At 37.5% G+C, this 22,099-nt stretch overlaps 1 protein-coding gene across 1 annotated transcript in view; it reads right to left on the reverse strand.

Moving 5' to 3' along the window:
* SYNCRIP (synaptotagmin binding cytoplasmic RNA interacting protein) overlaps nucleotides 1-21,936 on the reverse strand; it is a 25,098-nt gene extending 3,162 nt beyond the window's left edge. Inside the window, exons 1-10 of the mRNA XM_090279642.1 lie at nucleotides 21,748-21,936; nucleotides 20,232-20,391; nucleotides 19,390-19,508; nucleotides 19,159-19,266; nucleotides 16,388-16,501; nucleotides 16,113-16,289; nucleotides 5,223-5,358; nucleotides 4,114-4,319; nucleotides 1,720-1,869; nucleotides 1,077-1,198 (exon numbers count right to left, since the gene is read on the reverse strand). Coding sequence (XP_090135768.1) covers nucleotides 1,077-1,198; nucleotides 1,720-1,869; nucleotides 4,114-4,319; nucleotides 5,223-5,358; nucleotides 16,113-16,289; nucleotides 16,388-16,501; nucleotides 19,159-19,266; nucleotides 19,390-19,508; nucleotides 20,232-20,379 — 1,280 coding nt within the window. The 5' untranslated portion in view covers nucleotides 20,380-20,391; nucleotides 21,748-21,936. The remainder of the gene's footprint in view (nucleotides 1-1,076; nucleotides 1,199-1,719; nucleotides 1,870-4,113; nucleotides 4,320-5,222; nucleotides 5,359-16,112; nucleotides 16,290-16,387; nucleotides 16,502-19,158; nucleotides 19,267-19,389; nucleotides 19,509-20,231; nucleotides 20,392-21,747) is intronic.
* Nucleotides 21,937-22,099: the final 163 nt, after the last annotated feature.

The raw sequence follows: 22,099 nt of genomic DNA on the forward strand, positions 1-22,099 counted from the left end.
GTTAACTCTTCTGAAGGAGACACAAGTATTTTCACTGCATATTGTATACTCAGGGGTTTGAGATACAGAGCACAAGGCAACCCCTTCAAAACCTAGCTTTTTGTAGTCTTTTTTCCCTTTTATACAACCCAAGGATAAAGAACCCATTTCATTAATCACAGAACAAGTAGATATATCTGAACCCCTTTAAAACTAAGACTAAGGCTCAGAACTTTCCAATGTGCATAACTGCACAACCAACTGCATAAACTAGAACTTGACTACTTCCCTGATTATGAAATAGAACTAGAAGCTTCCCATTTCTTTCTTTTGTATTCCATATAGGGCAATGAATAGAACACTGGCCTGAAATAGTTAAGTACAGTGATTACTGTTCTTACTTCAAATAGTAAATACTCCCTTTCCTCCTTAGAAATCAATTACCAATTAATATTTTAAAGTTGCAGACTCCTTTTTCATCTCGCTAAGTTTCCTTCACTGTCTTAATGAGAGGATATTCCTTTCTAGGTATTCTAAAAACAACCAATTAATACAAATTACACAGTTTCCTTACCTCAATAACTGTTGTTTCCCTATTTAACCCCACTCCTATTTCATTTTTCAAAACCCATGCACAGTACATGAAATCTTTAGGGTGGCAACAGGCACTACGTACTGGTAAAGAAGCCTCTTTCTGGTACAAAGGAAGCAAAGTTTATCATAACTCAAGACTTAATATTGCCTACTTCTGAGAAAACACTCTCCACCCTTTAACAAAATAAATTACTAAGACTTTTGGAAAGCTAATACTTATTCAGCGAGCACATTCTGTAAAATAAAGTAGGAAAGAACCCAGAATAATTTCCATTTATTATATAAGTTCCAATTTTTAGAATTATAATTATTTTCACATTATGGTCAATAGCAAGAGCTCAGTAAACATTTCTTGAGATTCTTGGCATTTCTCTATGCCTCAAAGCTTTCAAGTCCTCTTTAACAGATAAAGACATGTTATGCATTTGTTTATCAGATTTTGAGAAACACCTGTTATACACCAGTTAATCTACTAACATTGTATTTATACAACTTTCACTTACATTTGATTCTTTGCTGCTTGCCTCTGAGCTTTTCTTTCTTTCCTTTTCTGATCTGGTGGCTTAGCAAAAACAATTTCAATATTTTCTCCCTCCAAGTCCTTGCCATTCATTTCTTCCATAGCCTTAAAAATAATTAGACACTGTCAATATAAAACTCCTTTTAAATAATGATTTAAAGTTTAAAAAAATCATTTACCATTAATTTTGGAAAGATGAGACAAAATAGGTTAGACTTGTTTTTAAAGATCCTGCTGTTCCACTGATTATGTGTTTTGACTTAGTTTAGTTGGTTATACAATTTGCTAAGGCCAATAAAGGTTAGTACGAGTATGATTACCTGATCTGACTTTTTAAAAAACATTCTGATTCTAGGATGACTAAAAATAATTAGCCCACGTTAGCCCTGGCCGATGTGGTTCAGTTGGCTGGGCATCATCTTGCTAAGCAAAAGGTTACCGGTTTGATTCCTGATCAGGGCACATGCCTGGATTGCAGGCCAGCTCCCTCGTTGGGGGTGCACGAGAGGCAGCCCCACACTGATGTTTCTCCTTCTCCTCCCTTCACCTCCCTCCATAAAAATAAATATTTTTTTAAATTAATAATTAGTCCACTTTTGATGCCTATAATTTCCTCAGTTGTTTACCTTGACAGCACCATCTCGCTCATCAAAATGAATGAAAGCATAATCTTTTAGTTTCTTCACTCGTTCCAGTTTCCCAAACTGACTAAATGCCTTTTCTAAAATCTCTTCTGTTACAGTATTGGCAAGGTTGCGTACAAACAGCACTTTTACCTGAAATTTAAGAAAAAACAAAAACTCTGTGTAGTTCCAAAGGCTTCAATTTTCAAAATGCCATCTCCCCACCCTGCAAAGTTAGCTTTAGTCACAACCCATTAGAAAAAAATAGACTAAGTTTTCAACTCATTTGGGTAAATACCAAGGAATGTGACATTTGGACCTAATGGGTAAAAAATCAGAACAGATATCTCACCAAAAAAGACAGAGATGACAAACAGGCATATGATGAGATACTCAACATCATGTCATTAGAAAACTGTGAATTAGAACAACGAGATACCACTACACACCTATTAGAATGGTCAATATCCGAAGCATTAACATCACCAAATGCTATTGAGGATATGGAACAGGAACACTGCTGGTGGGAATGCAAGATGGTATATCCAATTCAGAGAGCAGCTACTTACAAAACTAAACATACTTTTTTACCATACAATCTAGCAATTCCACTCCTTGTTATTTACGTAAATGAGCTAAAAATAAGTCCACAAAAAATGTGCATGTATGTGTACTTCAGCTTTGTTTCTAACTGCCAAAACTTGGAAAGAACCAAGATATCCTTTTGTAGGTGAATGAATAAACTGTGGTACATCCAATGGAATATTATTTAGTGTTAAAAGATATGAGCTATTAAGCCATGAAAGAAACAAATGCGTATTAACTGAAAGAAAGTAAGGTTAAAAAGCTACATACTGTATGATTACAACTACGTGACATTTGGGAAAAGGCAAAACTATGGACAGCAAAAATATCAATAGCTGCCAGAGGTTGCAAGGGAGCGAAGAATGAATAAGCAGATCAAGGAGATTCTTAAGGCAGTGGAACTATTCTGTATAATACTTTAATGCTAAGTACATGTCATACATTTGTCAAACCCAGAGAATGTACAACACCAAGAGTCCTAATATAAACTATAGTTTTTATAACAATGTGTCAATGTAGGTTCACTAGCAAATGTATAAATCTGATGTAAATGCTGATAGTGGGGGGAAGGCCATACATTTGTGTAAGCAGGAGATATATGGTAACTCTGTTAATTTCTACTCAAAAAAAGACTACATGCCTAGTAGTTATTAAATAACTATTTGCAACCAAAATGGAGGTGGTTATTTACTAACAATATGAATACTACCTCCTCTAAGATAGCTCTTGAACATTTTAACACTTTAACACAGGTGGTCAAAACTAATTAGGACCTGCTTTTAAAATCTTAGATAAGGGGAGAGTGTTCAAAATATTAATTCTTTTAATCCTGAAAGCTTCTCAAAGTACAGTTATAAAATGTGACCTTTTTGGCTAAAAAACATTATCACTTGCTCCTAGAATACTTGAAATGGCATCCAAATTTCTTCATCTAAAGTACTAACCCAGCGAGAGCTTAATAGGCCAGAGGAAAAAAGAATCCTAAGTAGCTGTTCTCGTGAGCACTGGCCCATGAACCAAAAGGTAACCAGTTCAATTCCCGGTCAGGGCACATGCCTGGGTTGTGGGCCAGGTCCCCCAGCTGGGGGCATGCCAGAGGCAAGTGATTCATGTTTCTCTCATCCATCATTGTTTCTCTCCCTCTCTCTAAAAATAAGTAAAACATATTAACCTTTAAAAGTTACCATAAAGACACTAGCGTACTCATCTACTGATTTAAGTGAACTAATTATACTTACTAGCCTATAACCATTAAGGCAGATTCTTAAAAGACAAAGGGTAAAATAACTGCAAACTGCATTACTGAGTAAAGTATTGACTCAAGATGTTTCTTCTCATAGGATGTCTCAACTGACTGCTGAAGCAGGATAACTAATAATAGATAAACCTTGTAACTGCAGCCAGTACATTCACTATTTTTAGGAATAGGACTTTTAACACAAAAACCACGTAAGCTAATGGCACCATTCTCAAAAAGCCAAAGAAATTGCTCTAGGAATCCAGACAAAAATGAAGTAAACCATCTCCACAGCATGTAGGCTAACTACTTCATCATGAGTGTGACAGCCACACAATAAAGCCAAGTGTCCACGAATAAATTTCTATAATCACTTTCCATGCTCTATTGTGTGCAATAGTATTCCACGGTACCATTTCTGATGTGTGGCCTTAATGAAGAACACCTCTTAGTTTCAAAAATATGGTTTAAAAACAAGTACACATTGTTTTATAAGTTCTTCTCCACACCCCCCAAAAAACCTTTCCCTTTCCCTATCAACCCCTTAAAGTTTGTTTTAACTTCACTGCCATTACCTTTGCCATAACCTCAGGATCAGGATCTTCTATAGGATCAGCCCATTCAACAGTTCCAACATTCCCCCAAACTTTGACTTTACCACTCATTAACCTACGCCTTGCTTGAGCAGCTGTTTTGTGATCTTCATATTCAAGAAAGCAAAAACCTCTGTTTTTTTTCTTGTCATCTGGTTGGTGGTATAAAATGACGTCTGTAAGACCCTCTGAAAGTAAACAACCATTCAAAAGAAATTAGATAAAGTAACAAGCAAGAAAAAGTAGATCAAAAGATTTTTCTAATACCTGAATATCAAAATAAAACAATCACTTATCTTTATAGGGGACTCAACAGATAATTCACTTTCTAGAACACTTTCCAAGTGTTTTCAACACAGAAACAAACTATATATTCTTTTCAATTAGATCTAAGGACAATTCTGTTTCCATTAATGGGAGGCACAAAATCTTTACATAGCTGCTTTAGTAAAATGGCAGTATATATCAGATATGGTTAGATATTTTTCTTATTATACAAGTAAACACTAAAAACTTTTTAAATGACACTTTTCTAGCCTCAGCTATTGATTAGCTTTACTTAAAATGAAGTAGAATATATTAGTTATTACATAAGAATTTCAAAAGTCCCTAGTGACTAATAATAGGCTGATAATTTGTTAAAACATTCTAGGCAGACAAAAAAAATTTTAAATAAAAACAGTCCATCATTTGGAAACTGTTATTAAAAAATGCTTTACAGTTCAACAGAAATTGCACCATATTGACAAATGTGGAAAAATCAAACCATTACACATCAAACAATCCTACCAGGAATGTCAACTACCACCTAGAAATGCATACGAACAAAGAAATACAATAATCCAAAACAGGGAGTGCACAATAATGATTCTGCAGACTGAGTTCAAATCCCAGCTGTATTCTTTACTAACTACATAACATTCAGCAAGTTATCTCCCCAAACTTTTTGTGCCTGTTTTCCTTATATGGTTGCAGTGAAAATACAGTAAGTCAATAAATATCATGCTTAAAAAACAGTGCTTGTCACAAAGAAGTATGCAATTATCTTTAGTATTTAAATTTGCACCTCCTTCCAAATAAATCCAGCTTACCTGTTACTTTGCTAAATTCTTCAAGAATCTGTTCCTTGGTTTTACTCTTAGGAATAGAGCCCACAAAAAGCCTATTGTTGGCAACCGAGATGCAGACACCAATGTGTTTTCCAGAACGAATTTCATGATTATTATACTGAAAGGGGAAAACATGTTTTCAAAATACTTACAATATCCTATTTCAAGTGCTTATTAGAAAAAGACATGTATTTTCCATACACAAACACAAAATCTTTTAAACAAATTAAAATTTCAACAGTTTCTCAGGAATTTATTCTTTCAAAAAGTTACCATAAAGACGCTGTACAAAAAATTATAATCTAAGACAGATATGAAGATTATTTAGTGTGACCAAACACACTAAAGTTTATGAATTAGTACAAAAACTTTTTTAGGCCTTGAAATTTAGGAAACTTGTTTAACTAGGAATCAGGTCTGTAGCAGCTTAACTACAAAATGGTTGGTTCCAAAATACGTTAATTCCTACCTAAATCCATCCTCCCAACATTTGTCCTCATGCAAAGGAAACTGATTCCAAGACCAGCACCTAAATTTATTTTTCCATCTCCCCTAACCTCTTACACAAAGTTACAGTAAGGATTTTTGGATTCAAATACTTAAGTCTAAAAGGGAGAATCTTGTTTGTAATCTTGTTAATCTGAATCCCTCTTACTTTTCCCCCCATTTAAATTTCATTAAGGCTGCAATGAATTTGGAGAAAAACAAGTAAAGATTATAGTAAAAGTATAACTATAAAACTACAATAAAAAGTAAAATTAATCTTCAAGTAACCTGTTCTCTAGAAGGGTGAGATATTTCAGAGGCAAAACCCAATCTGTCAAAGTGACAAATTCACCAATCAATACTATTTATAAACCAAAGTTCAGAAGTATTCAAGTTATCTGGAAAAGTAGATTATATATATTACACACTTCAAAATTTCAAGGTAGTAATAATGGTGACAGCAGCAGCAATAATTATTAATTCTCCCACACCTGACCTGAAAATCTACCTTAAATATACATACAAGTGAAACTATACAAACTAAAGAATCAACACGAATTTTCATACAAACTACATACCAGACTTGTGGCGAAGTTGGGAAAAGTAAAACCACCCTTTGCTCCCTGTTATTCCCATAACAGGTACATAATAGAAGAAAATATACACTAAGTCAAAAAACTGATCTCTCCCCATCCCTTTCTCCATCTCCACGTATTCAAAATTTAACATAAAGCTCAAACACCCTTCCTCCAATTCATAACAGTTCTACTTCCTACCCCACCTACTCAGATTCACTCTACTCAAGTCTCTGGTCATTATGACCCCAGGAGTCTCTATTCTCTACATTATATCAAACTTTTTTTTTAAATGATCACAATTTTTGTCTATTAAAAAAAAATCTCTCAATGGCTTCCCACCACCAAAAAGATAAAGTTCAAATACTTGTGTATTATATAAGTCCATCTTAAAATCTTTTTCTCCACAATACTATAATCTTAGCTATTTACATAATTTGTTTTCATACTACTCAGCCTTTGAATAAAATGCTTCCCCTGAGGTTTCTACCACCCAAGCTCCTCTGCATACTTGAAGATTTAAACTTAACCATTAGAATACTTTACAATCCCTAAATCCTATAAAGGTCAACAATAGTATCCTTCTATGTTAACATAGACCAATAATTCTCAACAGAGTGATTTTGCCCTCCAGGGGACATTTGACAATGTCTAGACTTTTTTGGTTTGTGAACTAGGAATGGAAGGCTTGTTGCTGGTAATCAGTAGGTAGATAAAGACCAGAAAAGTTACTAAACATACTGCAATTCACAGGATAGCCCAGCATAACAAAGAATTACCTGTTCTAAGGCTTTGAAAAATGCCAAACTGTTTTCTCATAGTATTTATATTCTATTTAGACCAAAAACCTCTTAAAACTAGAAATACACAGGTTACCTGCAAATAGGAGAGCTATGGGTGAATCCATCATGCAAGAGATTACGGACAAGCAGACTGTAATATCCTATTTCACAAATAAGTTAACCAAATACAATAAATTGTTTTATGATATGTACACTCCCTAAATTTTTATAATCTAGCATCCAATAGATTAGTGACAAATCAATGGCTTTCGATTTGGTCATTTACTGTAGGAGTTGACAAAAACATTAAAATATCAAAGAAAGAATGGAAGGAAATACAAAGTATTTAAAGGGAGAGAGAGGAGTTATTTTGAAGATGACAGGATTTGGTATAACTTTCCCTCCTTTATATTTTTATTCCCTAAATATTCTAAGAGTTCACTATAAAAAAAGTTTAAAAAAAAACAACCTGTAATGTGTTTACGTTATTGGTTATACCACTTCCATCAACATTAACAATGTTGCTTCAAAGTAATAAATGGTTCCATTATTATCAACAAAAAAAGCTATTTCCTTCTAACCCATTATCACTAGCCCTCCTATGGTTAATCAAGACAGGGTAGGACAAATATATATTTAGGATGGCTGTGTTCTCAGAACAATATAAATAAAATAAAGATTTAGCAAGATTATAAAGTAAACTATACTCTTATTTTACTATTTAAAAAAAACTTGAATTATAGCTAACCCACAGAAATGAAAATGTCATTAATAAAGAAGCATCTCTGAGCATATTATTCAAATAAAACCAACCTCCCATACACAGATTAAGCATGCACGTTCATATATATATGTATGTAGATACACACACACAAATATTGCTCAACTTTTCTCATTTCTTTTTTTAAAATCCTCGCTTGAGGACATTTTTTTCATTGCTATTAGAGAGAAACTGACTGGCTGCCTCCCATACACACCTGAACTACTGGAGATCAAACCTGCAACTTGGCTGGGAATTGAACCCACAATCTTTCAGTTACCAGTGATACTCCAACCAAATGAGCCACGACAGCCAAGGCTCATTCCTTATTTTTAAGATTTATCATCTCAACTTTTTTATTGTTTAATTTTAGAGAAAGAGAAACATCAATATGTTGTTCCACTTATTTATGCATTCATTGATTGATTCCTGTATGTGCCCTGGCTATGGAAGGATCGAATCCGCAACCTTGCTGTATGGACTGACTCTCTAAGCAACTGAGCAACCTGGTCAGGACAAAACCTTTCACCTTAAATTCAAAAATAAAATTCACATCCCAGATGGGTGACAGTGAGTTAGATGGTTTAAGGGCATAACAGACTGTTCTGAACCTTACAAAAGATTCTTTGCTGATAAATCCTAATTCTAAAGTGTTAGTATATCAGGGCACTATAATGGTTTCAAATTTTTTTAAAAGTGAGATCTTGCCATGACTGGTGTGGCTCAGTGGGTTGGGAGTTGTCCAGCAAACTAATGTCACCCATTCAATTCCCAGTCAGGGCATATGCCTGGGTTGCGGGTCCCTGGTTGGGGGCATCCAAGAGGCAACCAATCCATGTTTCTCTCACATCAACATTTCCCCCCTCCCACTCTCTAAAAATAGGTTAAAAAAATGTTTTTTAAAGTGAAGCCCCAACCAGTGTGGTTCAGTTGGTTGGGCATTATCCCACAAAGCGAGAGGTTGCTGGTTTGATTCCTCATCAGGGCACATGCTTGGGCTGTGGGTCTCCGGTTGGGAGCGTGCAAGAGGCAACCGATCTTTGTTCCTCTCATACATTGGTGTTTCTCTCTTTCTCCCTCCCTTCCCTCTCTCTAAAAATTTAGGAATTAAAAAAAATTTCTAAGAAGTTTCAGAAACCTAACTTTCAGATTCAGTACCACAATGAGGTGGCCAAATAAAATAAAGATAAAATTTTGAACATTAATCAATGCAGTTTCGGTATTTCAAACACCAAAACAGGAGCTGTACAGACTGGAACATTTGTCTTCTAGACTCAAAATAACAAGCTGTTTTTTACCATTCCTCATAGCCAGTCACCAAATCCCCAGAAATTTAGCAATCTCAGGATTTAGAATCTGATCCAGAAGCCGGTGCTCACTCCTAACTCTTCTTAAAGCAGCAAAGCCATTACCTGCCAAGCCTGCCCACTTTATTTTTAAACATTTGATTACAAAGTCTTATGTACACTGAGCCAGAATTTACTTCCCTAAAAATTCTACAATAATCTATTTCCTCCTCCAAATGACAGCACTTCATTTACAAGTTCACAATGCTCATGACTCAATTGTTCTCTATATGCTTGGGTAATCATTCCTTCCCTGATACTGGCAAACTAAAGTGCCTCCTACAGTTTCACTAAATAGTGACATCCGTAACCTAATATTGTACATGCAGACTGAGGAGGTTAGAATAAGCTGGAGACTATTACTAATCTTCCATTTCTAGACACCATGCTTCTATATAACATGTAGTCCATGATTACCTTAGCTTATCTGGCAACCACACCATACTGTTGATTCACACTACAGCTTACATATGATAGTTACTTGTGTGCGGAACTTGTCTTTTTCCCCCACTCAATTCCATCTTGCCAGTGTGAACTATTCATCAATCAAAATCTTTTCAGATCCTGCTTTTATCATCTAGAGCATTTATCACTCCATGCAGATTCAAGTAACCAAGCATTTCAAGGGCAGTCTAACTATGCCCTCATTTAAATCAATGGTAAAAACTGGATTAAAACCTACAAAAGACCACTGCCTATCGTTTCTCCCTTCAAAATCTTTAACCTCACTACTTTCTATTATTGCTTCTCTGCTGGCCTTTGCTCTCTTCAGCCAAAGATCCTTCATCATTCTGCCATTTATATCATGCCACCCACATCAAGGCTCAGCATTTTAATGGCACCATGCAATTTAGCCCAGCAGTCATGACTAATGCCTTCTGGCAACAACTTCATCCAAGTTTTAGCTCCTGCTTCTTTCTACAAAACACACTGCTTCAACTAGAGTTACCACCTATTTCCCTCACCGTCCTGCTCAAACCATTTTATCATAAAGCTTTCTCTAACAACCCCTACCCAAAGTAATCTATCCCTTCATCCCTCTGTTACCCTTTTCTACCCTCTGCTTCTATTTTAGTTGTAATTAGCCTCACATGTCCTATAAACTCTCAAGTCAAGAGCTGAATCAAACTATGTACCTTCAACACCCACATTAAAATATTTCCCATTAAACCCCCTAAATATTTGCTAAATTGCTACTAAAATATTTTGTGGGCCTCTTATCAGAGTTGCATTCTTCAAAATGGCTATATACACGTTATACTGGTGTACAAAACCACTTTGGTAAATAAAACCATTAGTAGTATAAAACTGTCATTTTTAATGTGCAAATAGAGACCAACTATTCCAGTTTGTAACACGAACACCAATGGCATTTTCTGAATGGTACTTCCATTACATAGGAGTGAACAAAAGTAGAATAAATGACCAGCCATCATTATCTAGAAGATAATTCATAAGGATACAAAATAATAATAAAAGGACAAATAAGACAAAGGAATAATAAAATAAGTAAATAATAATACAAGAATAAAATGTATTTCACATATTCATAACTATAAAACTGCTTTGCCCACCCCTGTATACGACTGTAACAGGCACTGCAACGCCAGTGGCCCTAGACTCCAATTCCAGCAACATACCACACAAATGCATACACACTTGCCTGCCCTTCCTCCTGGTATTTGTGACAATGTTGAAACGTACATATACTTCCAAATAACCCCCAGGGGGTGACAGGAAAAGCTTCACACACACACCCCAATTATTCTACAATAATCCCTTTGACTAAAGATAGCACAGAATAAATAATTGCAAATAAAAACCAGAAAACCTTTCAATAGCAAAATGGTCCATAGCTAATATGAGATTATAAATCCCTGTTATAAATAATGGATTTAGATGGCACTAGTCAGCCAGTCAGGCTATTTATCCAGCACCTACTGTACAATGGCACTGTTCTAATGTCAGGAATTACTGGGGGGGTGTGGGGGGCAGGGGGGCTTATATTCTGATGATTAGAGGTAAGCAAATTATTTATAAAGTCAAGAAATAATTCTAAGAAGCATTCTATCTTATCATGTTCAGAATACCATCATGAGGCAGATGGGTGCTTGCTGCTCAAAGTCAGAAAAGGCCTTCTGAGAAGACTTGATTGATAAGAAGGCAGCAGCCGTGGTAACTGGTTGAAGTGTCAGAAAGCAGAACAGCAGAAGGCAAAGTATAGATGGAAGGATAATGAAGAGTAGGAGCAGAGAGGTTAAGAAACTTGAGAAGATAAGGCCTCCTTTGGAAGCATTATTGAGTTTTCAGCATGGGAATGTTGTGACCTTATCTATGTTTGCTGAATGGTGAAGACTATAAAGAAGCAATGGAGGGTAGTGAGACTAGCCAGGATTCTTCAAATGGTACCTTAGACTAGGGTGGTAGTGATGCAGATGGTAAAAAGTGGTTACATGCCAAAAATATTTTGGCAGCAGAAAGGACTAGGGTCTTCTTTTAACGCTACCTAAACTACGTAATTTAAAGAATGAGGCTACCAGGTGACATAACTTGTACCATTGGCTTGTTATGTCTGGTTAACAATAGGCATTCTTTAACAAACCTGATATCAAATTAAAGCCCAGTATGACCTCTGTCAAGTCACCCAGGCTATTTACTCCTCTGAAGAATAAAAATAATTCCACCTACCTTGGGTTGAAGTGGTATTAAAAGGTAAAAACGTAGCACCCAGCACAGCTCCTATGCCTTAACAATCACTCAGATGATAGCTTTATTCACCTTTAGAAGTTTAGACCTTGCTTCCCTAGCCAGATTATCAGCATTTAGGGATGAGTTTTTATTATTTCCCCAAATACTAGGTAGATGTTGGCTGAAAACAAGGTCATTTAAAAAGTTTACTGCTGTTTCTAACTTCACGCCTCTTCAGCTGTTAACATCAATTAACCCATTTTTACAAGTAATTCAGATGCAAATTTAAAATCTACAATAGCTTTTAATCTATGGGGAAAAAATCACTGCTGAATCTTATTAAAAATAAAGTCCAAAATATAAACTATCTCAATATATGGTATTCCTCAAGATACTCAAAAGTACAGGAAAGCAAAGGGAGATAGTTCTCCACTTTTGCCTGATCAATAAATAATGCAAGAGTTATTTTCTCAAACTGATTATCTACAAGTAGAATGACAGTTCAACCATTTTATATAATAACTCACCTTGGATAGAGTTATAATTCAAGTAGACTATCATGACATGACACAATTAGGGACAGTTTTCAAAATATGCTCCATTAAGAAATATATTTAGAGGGAGACTCATTTCCACAAGTAAATACAAAGTAACAAAATGCATCCAAATCAACTTGAGTTTTGTATTTTTCTAAAATGTTTAATTTCCCCCAAAATCTAGTCCTTTCTTTTACTCTTGGATTAAGGCAAATCTCCAAATTCTATTATCACCATAATCCTAACCACAGTAAAGCATCCTTTTAAAAAAAGCAATGACATTTTCTGGGGTGGCGGGGAGGGATAGGGGTTTAAGAGGGCTAAATGGCAATGGAAAAAAAATACAATAAAAACTTTTTAAAAGTAAAAATTAACAAAGAAGTAATGATATATTCAATTTATCCCAGTAGATATATATACACCACTACCATTGAAAATATCTTTTAAAAGCACTGAAATAAAATGCAAAACCTCCTATTCATCAGGCAGTTATAAAAAATAAGTATGCTTCCAGATAAGTACTCAAATCACAAACCCAAGAAAAAAATGTGAGAAAGTATAGAATAAGAGTTAGTTCCTAGCCCTGGCTAGTGTGGCTCAGTGAATTGAGTACCAGCCTGTGAACCAAAGGGTTGCCAGTTCAATTCCCAGTCAGGGCACCTGCCAGGGTTGTGGGCCAGGTCCCTAGTTGGGGGTGATTGAGAGGCAACCACACACTGATGTTTCTTTCCCTCTTTCTCTCTCTCTCTCTCTCCTGCCCTTCTCCTTTCTCAAAAAATAAATAAAATCTTTTAAAAAAATAGTTCCTAGACCAATCAAAATGGCTGTTTGGTTATCTAGGAAAGTTTCTGTATTACAGTTAAAAACCTTAACTATATTAATAATTAGACTACACACTAATCCTACAGCAATGCAATTTTGGACTATATTACCTGTTAAACCAAGGCAACTCTCCAAACCAAAACATATTTCAGAATGTGTATTTACTGGTATTCAAATCATGTTACTAATGGATTATGCATCACTTCCGTCTAATGACATATCTTTACTGTAAGGTTTCTGCATTGTCTAGAAATAAGTTTTAGTGAGGACCTACCATAATTAGTGTATTGTGGTAGCAAGAATTAAGAAGCTTACACAAATGTAGGTTTAATTCTTCCTTTTAAAAATATTAATAAAGCCCTGGTGGGGTGGCTCAGTTGGTTAAGCGTCATCCTGTAGTGGTTCTCAAACTTCCTAATGCCATGACCTTTTAATACAGTTCCTCATGTTGTGGTGCCCCCAACCATAAAATTATTTTTATTGCTACTTCATAACTGTAATTTTGCTACTGTTATGAATCGTAATGTAACTAACTGATATGCAGGATGTATTTTCATTGTTACAAATTGAACATAATTAAAGCATAGTGATTAATCACAAAAACAATATGTAATTATATATGTGTTTTCCAACGGTCTTAGGTGACCCCTGTGAAAGGGTCGTTCGACCCCCCAAAGGGGTCGTGACCCACAGGTTGAGAACCGCTGCTGTAAACCAAAAGGTTGAGGTTTAGTCCCCTCATCGGGGTGCATACAGGAGGCAACCTTTCCATGTTCCTCACATCCATGTGTGTGTCTCTATCAGGTCAATAAGTATACCCTCAGGTTAGGATTTAAAGACAGTTAATACATAAATCACTAACTATAACACTAATTTATACTTATTAAACAAAATTAAGACTTTAGGTAGTAAACCTAGTAAATGAAATGGGCCTGACATCACTAGCTAAATTCTGTAGTAACTTTTTACAGTCAGATACCACCTCATTGCCTTCTCACTTATTCTACATTTCCACATTGAAACTGCTACTTTATTACTACCTGGGAAAAAAATGTTTATTCTTTCATGAATTAAACCAAATTACTTCTAAAGTAATTTTTCAGAACTCTAAATTAAAGTTCTTAAGTTATACCTGAACTGCTTAAACTGAATTTGGACAGCTCAAAGGTTACCAGTTAATGAGCTAGCTATACCCTCTGAAATAGGAAGCATTCTTTGAAGGAGGGAAAGATCAGCTATGATTTAAAAACAAATACCTAAACTCTTGAATTCTTTTTTTAAAGAAACGTATATTCTTCCAAGTAGCATACTTTTCTGTTATACCTTTATATATTCAATTATACACACCAATGGAGAGATGCAAGCAATGTAGCAAACAAAACAAAGTACAGTATTCCCTCACTTATCGCAGGTATTACATTCTAGACCCACCCCCCACGACAGGTGAGACTCTGAGAAGTAGGAACCTTACATGTATTTTAGTATTTATATATATTTTAACGCTTTATAAACCCTTCCTACACTTATAAACCGTTCCCAGTCCATATTAACCTTTCCCCTCCTTTATTAACCTTTTGCACTTTTAGAAACACTACTTAATGTTCTTAAACATATTCTACACTCTTAAACCTACATAACTTTAAGAACATACGTATACAGTACCGCAAAATCCCATGATATAGCAAAAAATCCCACGATAGTGAGGCCGCGGTAAGTGAACCGCAATACAGAGAGGGACTACTGTATACCTCTCTTTTATCTTTATCAAGGAATTGCCTTAAAATGCAATATAATCTAACAGTGAGAGAAGGAAAAATAAAGTTTAAGAGGAGAAAGCTGTCTGAGGATTTTAAGTTTGCTTAGAAGTACCCAAAAATGTAAGGCAGATAAGTCAAATTTAACATCTGCCATAGTGAACCATTTACATTTCTTGGTTTAAAATTAACCCTCAGCACCTTCAATTATAAAATGAAGAAACCTGACTCACAAAATCTAATGAAACTAGTTTGAAGGAGTTATATAAGCCATAATTTGAAACGTTAAATGTTTTTCTTTAAAGTTGGGACGCCCTGACCAACATGGCTCAGTGGGTTGGGCTCATCCTGCGAACTGAAGATTTCCAGTCAGGGCACATGCCTGGGCTGCAGCTGGGTCCCTGGTTGTGGGCACAAAGGGAGTAACCAACTGATATTTCTCACATCGACGTTTCTCTCCCCCCGCTTCCCCTCTGTAAATAAATATATATAAAAGTTGGGGAAATGCCCTGGCTGGTATGGCTCTGTTGGTTGGGTGTCATCCTGCAAACCGGAAGGTCACAGGTTCAGTTCCTGGTTAGGGCACATGCTTGGGTTGTGGGTTCAGTCCCCAGTCACGGCTTGTGGAGGGGGCAACCAATTGATGTTTCTCTCCCTCTCTCCCTCCCTTCTCCTCTCTCTGGAATCAATAGAAGAAAAATAAAATTTAAAAAATTTTAAGGGAAAAAAGCAGTAGGTCCTCACCCAACATCTTATACTTTTAAATCAAGTATTGCCACTCATCACAAAATCATTTATTTCATTAACTAGAAATTTACCATTACAATGTTTTTGTGAAGTATTTTTGAAAATGGGAAGGCCCAAATATGGCCAGAAACTATGGGATCCCTACCTATTACATGGTTAGACCTTTTAACACTCCTGTAAATTTTTTTTAAAAAGCCACTAAGCCAGATGTTTCAAAGAACAAGGAATTCTGCTATACTACCTTATAAATCCTGAGTCTAATCAACTATACATGTAAAGAATACTGCTACAAAGTGTACATATAGAGAATGTGAAAGGCAAGAGAAAAAAATGGCTTTCAAGTAAGTGAATATGAAGACTTAAGGAAAAAACTTACCAGTTTAACAGCCTCCTGAGCTGCTTCTTTTGTACAAAAGGTGACAAATGCATAACCTCTATTGAGACCTGTGAGTGGATCCATCATTAGACGAAGATCCCATATAGGTCCAGCTTTCTCAAATAATGGAACAAGTTCATCTTCAAAGAGATCTCTTGGGATCTTCCCCACAAATATCTGTAAATTAAATATGAAGTAAAAACCATGGAGACTTTCTTTAGGAAACCAGACACCTGTGCATTGCTACAAAAGGTACAAGTTTTTAGTTTCTTTACCTCAGTGCCAACAGAAGGCTGCTGACCTGAATAAACGGAATCTGGAGGTGGTCCCCCATACTTCCTCTGTCCAGTGGTCACATCAAGTGTGTAGCCTGTCCTTTCCAAGAGTGCCTTTAAGAATTCAAATGTCATTAATACATTTAATTTACAAGACCATATCCATGCACTTAGCAGTTAAAAATAAAAATCAATCTTGTTCAAATTTTTCCATTTATCATGGCAACATTCCTACAAACAGGTTTCTGGTGTCCGTTTTAGAATTTCCTAATGTACACTCAAAATGGCCCCAACTTATAGTGAAAAATCACAGGATCCTGTTCAAATTATTTGCTGGTCTCTAATTATTGAGTAGTGCATAGAAAACAACAGGAAACATATGAATCCATCAACAATTTTCAAAGCATGGTGTATCTATTCTGCCAATACCTTCTAAAGCAATGACTGCACCTAAGTTGGATGATTTTAATTCTCTCCTGAAGGAGGAGTGTAAGTCACTTCTCCCAAGTCTGAATTTCTTACCCAATAAATCCCCTATACCTTATACTCCTAGGTACACAGTGCCACTGTGGGCATTCCATCAACATTTATAGAAATTACATTCCTCAAACCAAATCCAGAAACTTAGGAGCTACAGGAAGAATACTGCTTATTCATTTGACATTCATATACTATGTTTTACAGTACAACATGGATCATTCAGGAAAAAAAAAGCCAACTGATTTGAAAACTAAGAAATTGCAACAATGTGGAAATTTCTACACTTTATCTCCCTGAAAGTAAACTTAAAATTTATACAACTCCTATTTACTCATAGCATCAGGAGTTTCTCTTCATCTCTTATTATAGGCAAAAGTACTAGAAACAGGCCTAAGGAAAAAAATAAGAATTATTCCTCTTCTCCACCTACTCAAACCACAAAGCACAAAATCAGGTTTCTAAATAATAAAACTAATCTAATAATTAACAAATCCTGAAATAAAAACACACTGGGCACATAATTTATCAAAATTCTGTTAAATGATTTGGAGTCACCTCAGTCTCTGAAAATGACTAGACACATTTAAAATTTTTTCTCAAAGAACATTAAGTATTTCTGAAAAAATACTGTAAATGACAAAATCATCTATTTCTAAACTTTAACAAAAAGGTCCACAAAATGTTACATATTTTTAAGCAATCTTTTCTATTATACCCAAATGTTTGCTTAAGGGTACAACATTGGGTTACTTATAAAAATAAACTCAAATTACTATCACATAATCTAAATCATTAATGGCTCATCTCCCTTTTTCCCCATATGTAATCACTATGCTTCTTTTACCTTAATTTTTGTATGACCCAAATACCTTTTATGCCAATTCCTAAAAACAAAAAGGAAAAACTTATTCCATTTGTAAAACCATGTATAAAAATGCCTCTCCCTTTTTGCCACAATTTAAGTTACACTAACACTTTAAGCCACTCCCTTCCATAGAACTGGAAGTCACACGTATTAAACTTTAAACTTTTTATGAAAGTTTAATAATTCTAACTCCCAAAGTAGACTTAATTACAATTGGTAAAATTTCTATAGAAAAACTAGATCTATAGGTCAAACACAATTCACTAATACCTGGACCTGTGAAAGCCTCAATTTATGGATGACATTAACCAGCTAACTCCATATATTCCAAGATTCACTATTCCCATACCATTAAACCACCACCTAGTCCTGGCTGGTGTGGCTCAGTGGATTTGAGCACCAGCCTGTGAAGAAAAGGGTTGCCGTTCAATTCCCAGTCAGGGCACATGCCTGGGTTGTAGGGCAAATCCCCAGCTGGGGGCCTTCAAGAGGCAACCACACATTGGTGTTTCTCTCCCTCTCCTTCAGAAATAAATAAAACCTTTAAAAATACATAAATAAATAGAAATTAAAATAAAACACCACCTAACACCTCTACTGTCCTTAATAACTTATTTTCTTAAACCATAACTCTTGGTTCAAGACTACTGGCATACTGTATTAAGAACACCAGGTTAAAACTAGTATAATCACCATATTTTCTATGAGCTAAAAACAACACAACACCCAACACAGAGATCAAAAGCTAGTTGATTTCAAGGCCACTGACCATTTTATAGGACCTTTAACAAAAAAAGGCAAAAAAAATTAAAAAAAAAAAAAAAAAAAACCTACACTCCTACCCTGTTTCCTCATTTGTACTTCCACACAGCTTTTAGAAATTAACAAATTAGCCTTAATAATCCATAATGATAGATAGGAAAAAGGGCAGTTCATATTAAAATTCTAAATTGGTTTCATTTGAGGGCTTGAGAATCCTAAGAAAAGCAGTCAACTGCTACATGTAATCTCCACCAGCATGAGGTGAAATGATCCCCTCCCATTTTGGGTCCATTGTCAGTAACCTGGACTTGCAGATTTAAAAATAAAAAAATAAAAAAAAAAATCTAAAGATAGGGTGGATGTATTGCTTTCCATCTTTTATTTAGAATACCAACAGCACAGGTTTAACATCGGTATAGCTGGATGGGGGGGAGGTGGTGCTTAAAAAGAGCAAATTGTTTTAGAACCATAGTTAAAGGGAGGAAACCTCAAAAAACAGTAATTAGGAAAGATTTGCAAATTATCTTATGGTCATAAATTCTCAACATTAAAAAAAAAAACAAAAAAACACTCATTTCACACCCAAGGAGTATTTACCAAAGCTATAGAATAGTTAAAAGAACTTTAAAACTGAAGGGAGCAAAATACCTTTATTAAAACATACCTTAATTTTTGCCTCATCTGGTCCTTTGCTAGAATCCGCTACTTTGGTCCCCTGTTTTTCTCTCTGCCTATAAGTCTTCATGACTCCACATAAAAAGGCACTTTTGTTCTGAAAAGTAATTTTCCAATCCTATTTAATAATTATCTCATCTGTATCTTATTAAATCAAACTTAAACTATATCAAAACTACCCAAGATTTTTATTCTTTTTACACTGACATTAAGTTGTTACCTGAACATGAGAGAGATCACTGTCTTTAAACTGCTGAAGAACTGCCAATGCGCCGTCTTCATTGAATTCTTTTAAAGCTTCGATAGCTCTTTCATCTAAATCACTATGTGCAACAAGCCCTGGAGAAGAGAAAGCTTAATTAGTTGTCAACTTTTAATATTTTTGAAAATTCTTTTTATAGAATATCATGTTTACCAACACAGGTAACACGTGTGCCAACTAAGTATTCTTCCATTCCTCTTACCATCTATACAATGAAAAACACACATACTTTAGCCATTCTGAACTGCACTGTGAAAGCTTCTCAACCGCACTTACAATGAGTCAATTTCTTTTATATCTTGTTCTGTGCCTATCTAAGTCAGATAGTTCTGAACACTTAAGTATTTGTACAATATATAGGCTTACAAATTCTAAAATCAACCAACAAAATACCAAGTCTGACAACTGAACCTCTGTCCATTTCAAATAACCCCTAGAAAAAGTAACAGCCACACAAAGACAGACAAGCCACAAGTCTATAGTTACCAAATTATTTAACAAGAATCCTACTATTAAAATTACCCCCAAAAGTCACATTGCCTGCTTCCAACAGCTAACAGCTGCTGCTACCATCATACACTTATCCATCTGGCCGGCCAGCCTTTACCTCCTAACCTTTCCTTCTTCCCTCCCTCTATGGCCAGGACACCTTAACCTCTAGTTCACAACTATCACAACAAGGCAAACAAAACTCCAGTTCCCACACTTATTGGAAACCACAAAAAGTTGCTATTTTAGCTCAAAGCCAGAAATCCAATAGAAAAATTTCATAATATAATTTTGCAAGTGTTAGTTCTTACCTGCAACGTAAATTTCATCTAGTTTTTCAGCAACTTTCTGTGGTAAACCAGCATCAAGCAATGTCTGAAAATTTTCTGAATGGATAACTGCAGAAGTAGTATCCATGGGCTCTTCAGTACCATTTCCATTAACATGTTCTGTAGCCATGTTTCCAGAGATCTGTTCAAACGCAATAAGCAAAATTAAACTAGGATCTTCAAAAAGGGTAGAGGACAAAATGAGAGCCCCGATCCTTACATTCTCTACCATTTCTACACCAGCCAGCCTGCGCCTCCCTTTGAAGAAGCCTTTAAGTCACTATAGCCTGACAAGCCTAATTTGGAGCGCGCCGCACAGAAGGACGGATTCACTTGTTTTTCCTTAGCACCACCCCTGACTCACCTGCTAACACTCCCTAGGAAAAGCCACATTACAAATGGAGCCCAATCAGCACGAGGAGCAGCCAGCGTGCCACATGCAGCTGTGCCCATACAGAGAATGAGGTTTGTGTGGATAAAGCAAAACTGGGCTCTTCCCTCTCAAAGGTAAACCCCCAAAGTGCGCGCTTTTCCCGCCTGCCGCTTATAGATCAGTAACACCAGCCAGCGAAGAACAAAGCGCTCACACAACATACCTTCCCACCACCCAATTTCTCCACCCTTCGCCCCCGCATCCCAAAGCCCGCCCCTGACTCCGCACCCACCGTGGCAGCCTCACCGCTAAGGCCACTAGGAGCCCATTAGAGACACGTGCTCAGCGCCTTCAAATGCCCTACAACTTCCTCCAACGGAAACCCACCTAGTCCCAGGCCAAGACGACCGTCACCGCCTCCCAACATCAAGCCGCGGTCTGAGTTCCCAGAAAGCATCAGCAGCACAACCTCACCCCTCAACACCGAGGCCGCGTTGGCGTCAGGCCACAGGCTCTCCACGACCCACCAACCCCCAGCGCCGCCGTCTCCGCCGTGACACATGGCTCTCTCCACCCCGGACGCCGGCGACCCCCGGCTGCCCGCCTACCCCGGCAAGACGCGAGCCGCGGCGCGCAGTGCAAGCCCCCATCCCTCTCCTGTCCATACAGTGACTGCGGCGCCCCCGGCCAGCTGTCCCACCCTCGGACCAGGGCCAACAACCCGGCAGCGTGAGGGCGTTCCGCGAACTGCCCGTCGCCGACCGGCCTGTGAGTACCACCCAAGCCCGCCTCCCGGCTGCGGGACAGGACTGGCTCCTCTCCGCCCACTCTCGCGCCGCGGCGACAGCCACGACAGCACCAACTCCGCCGCCGCTCGCGGGCCACGGGGCCGCCTCCTCCCTGGAGCGCCGCAGACAAAGCCCGAACGGCAGCAGCACATGGACCAGAAGAGGAAGTAGTGGCGCGGACCGCGGCCTACTCCCAAGCAGCCCCAGTCAACGTGCTCCTTTCCTCCTTGGAATCCATTTTCCAGAAAAGCCGGTTTCTACCCGCACCTCCCTGCTCCAGCTCATTCCACAATGTCACGGAGTTCCCCTCCCAGACCCGGGTCCTGGCGGTCGTTACCTCCCCGTTGGGCTGCGGCGGAGGAATCTTGTCCGAGGAGATCAGGTTGCGGGAAACGCGTGCTCGCTGCTCCCTGTGTCCAGCGCGAGTGGAACTGTTGTAAAATGGCGGCCGAAGCTCACGCCGCTGGCAGCAAACCCGATCCAGTTCCACTCGCCTCCGAGCGCGCTCCCAGTGCGCGCGCGCCACCGCGTGGCCCCCCCTTCCCTCCCCTCCCCTCCCTCGCGCGTCCGCTTCTCTCACTCACTCCCTCAGCCCCTGCCCTGCTTCAGCTCCTCCTTCTCCCTCTGCCACCACCACTAGCAGCAGCAGCAGCAGCAGCAGCCTCCGTCTACTTCTTCTCTCGCCCTTT

Source organism: Furipterus horrens, unplaced genomic scaffold, assembly GCF_987537825.1.
Source record: "Furipterus horrens unplaced genomic scaffold, mFurHor1.1.pri manual_scaffold_6, whole genome shotgun sequence".
NCBI classification, from domain to species: domain Eukaryota; kingdom Metazoa; phylum Chordata; class Mammalia; order Chiroptera; family Furipteridae; genus Furipterus; species Furipterus horrens.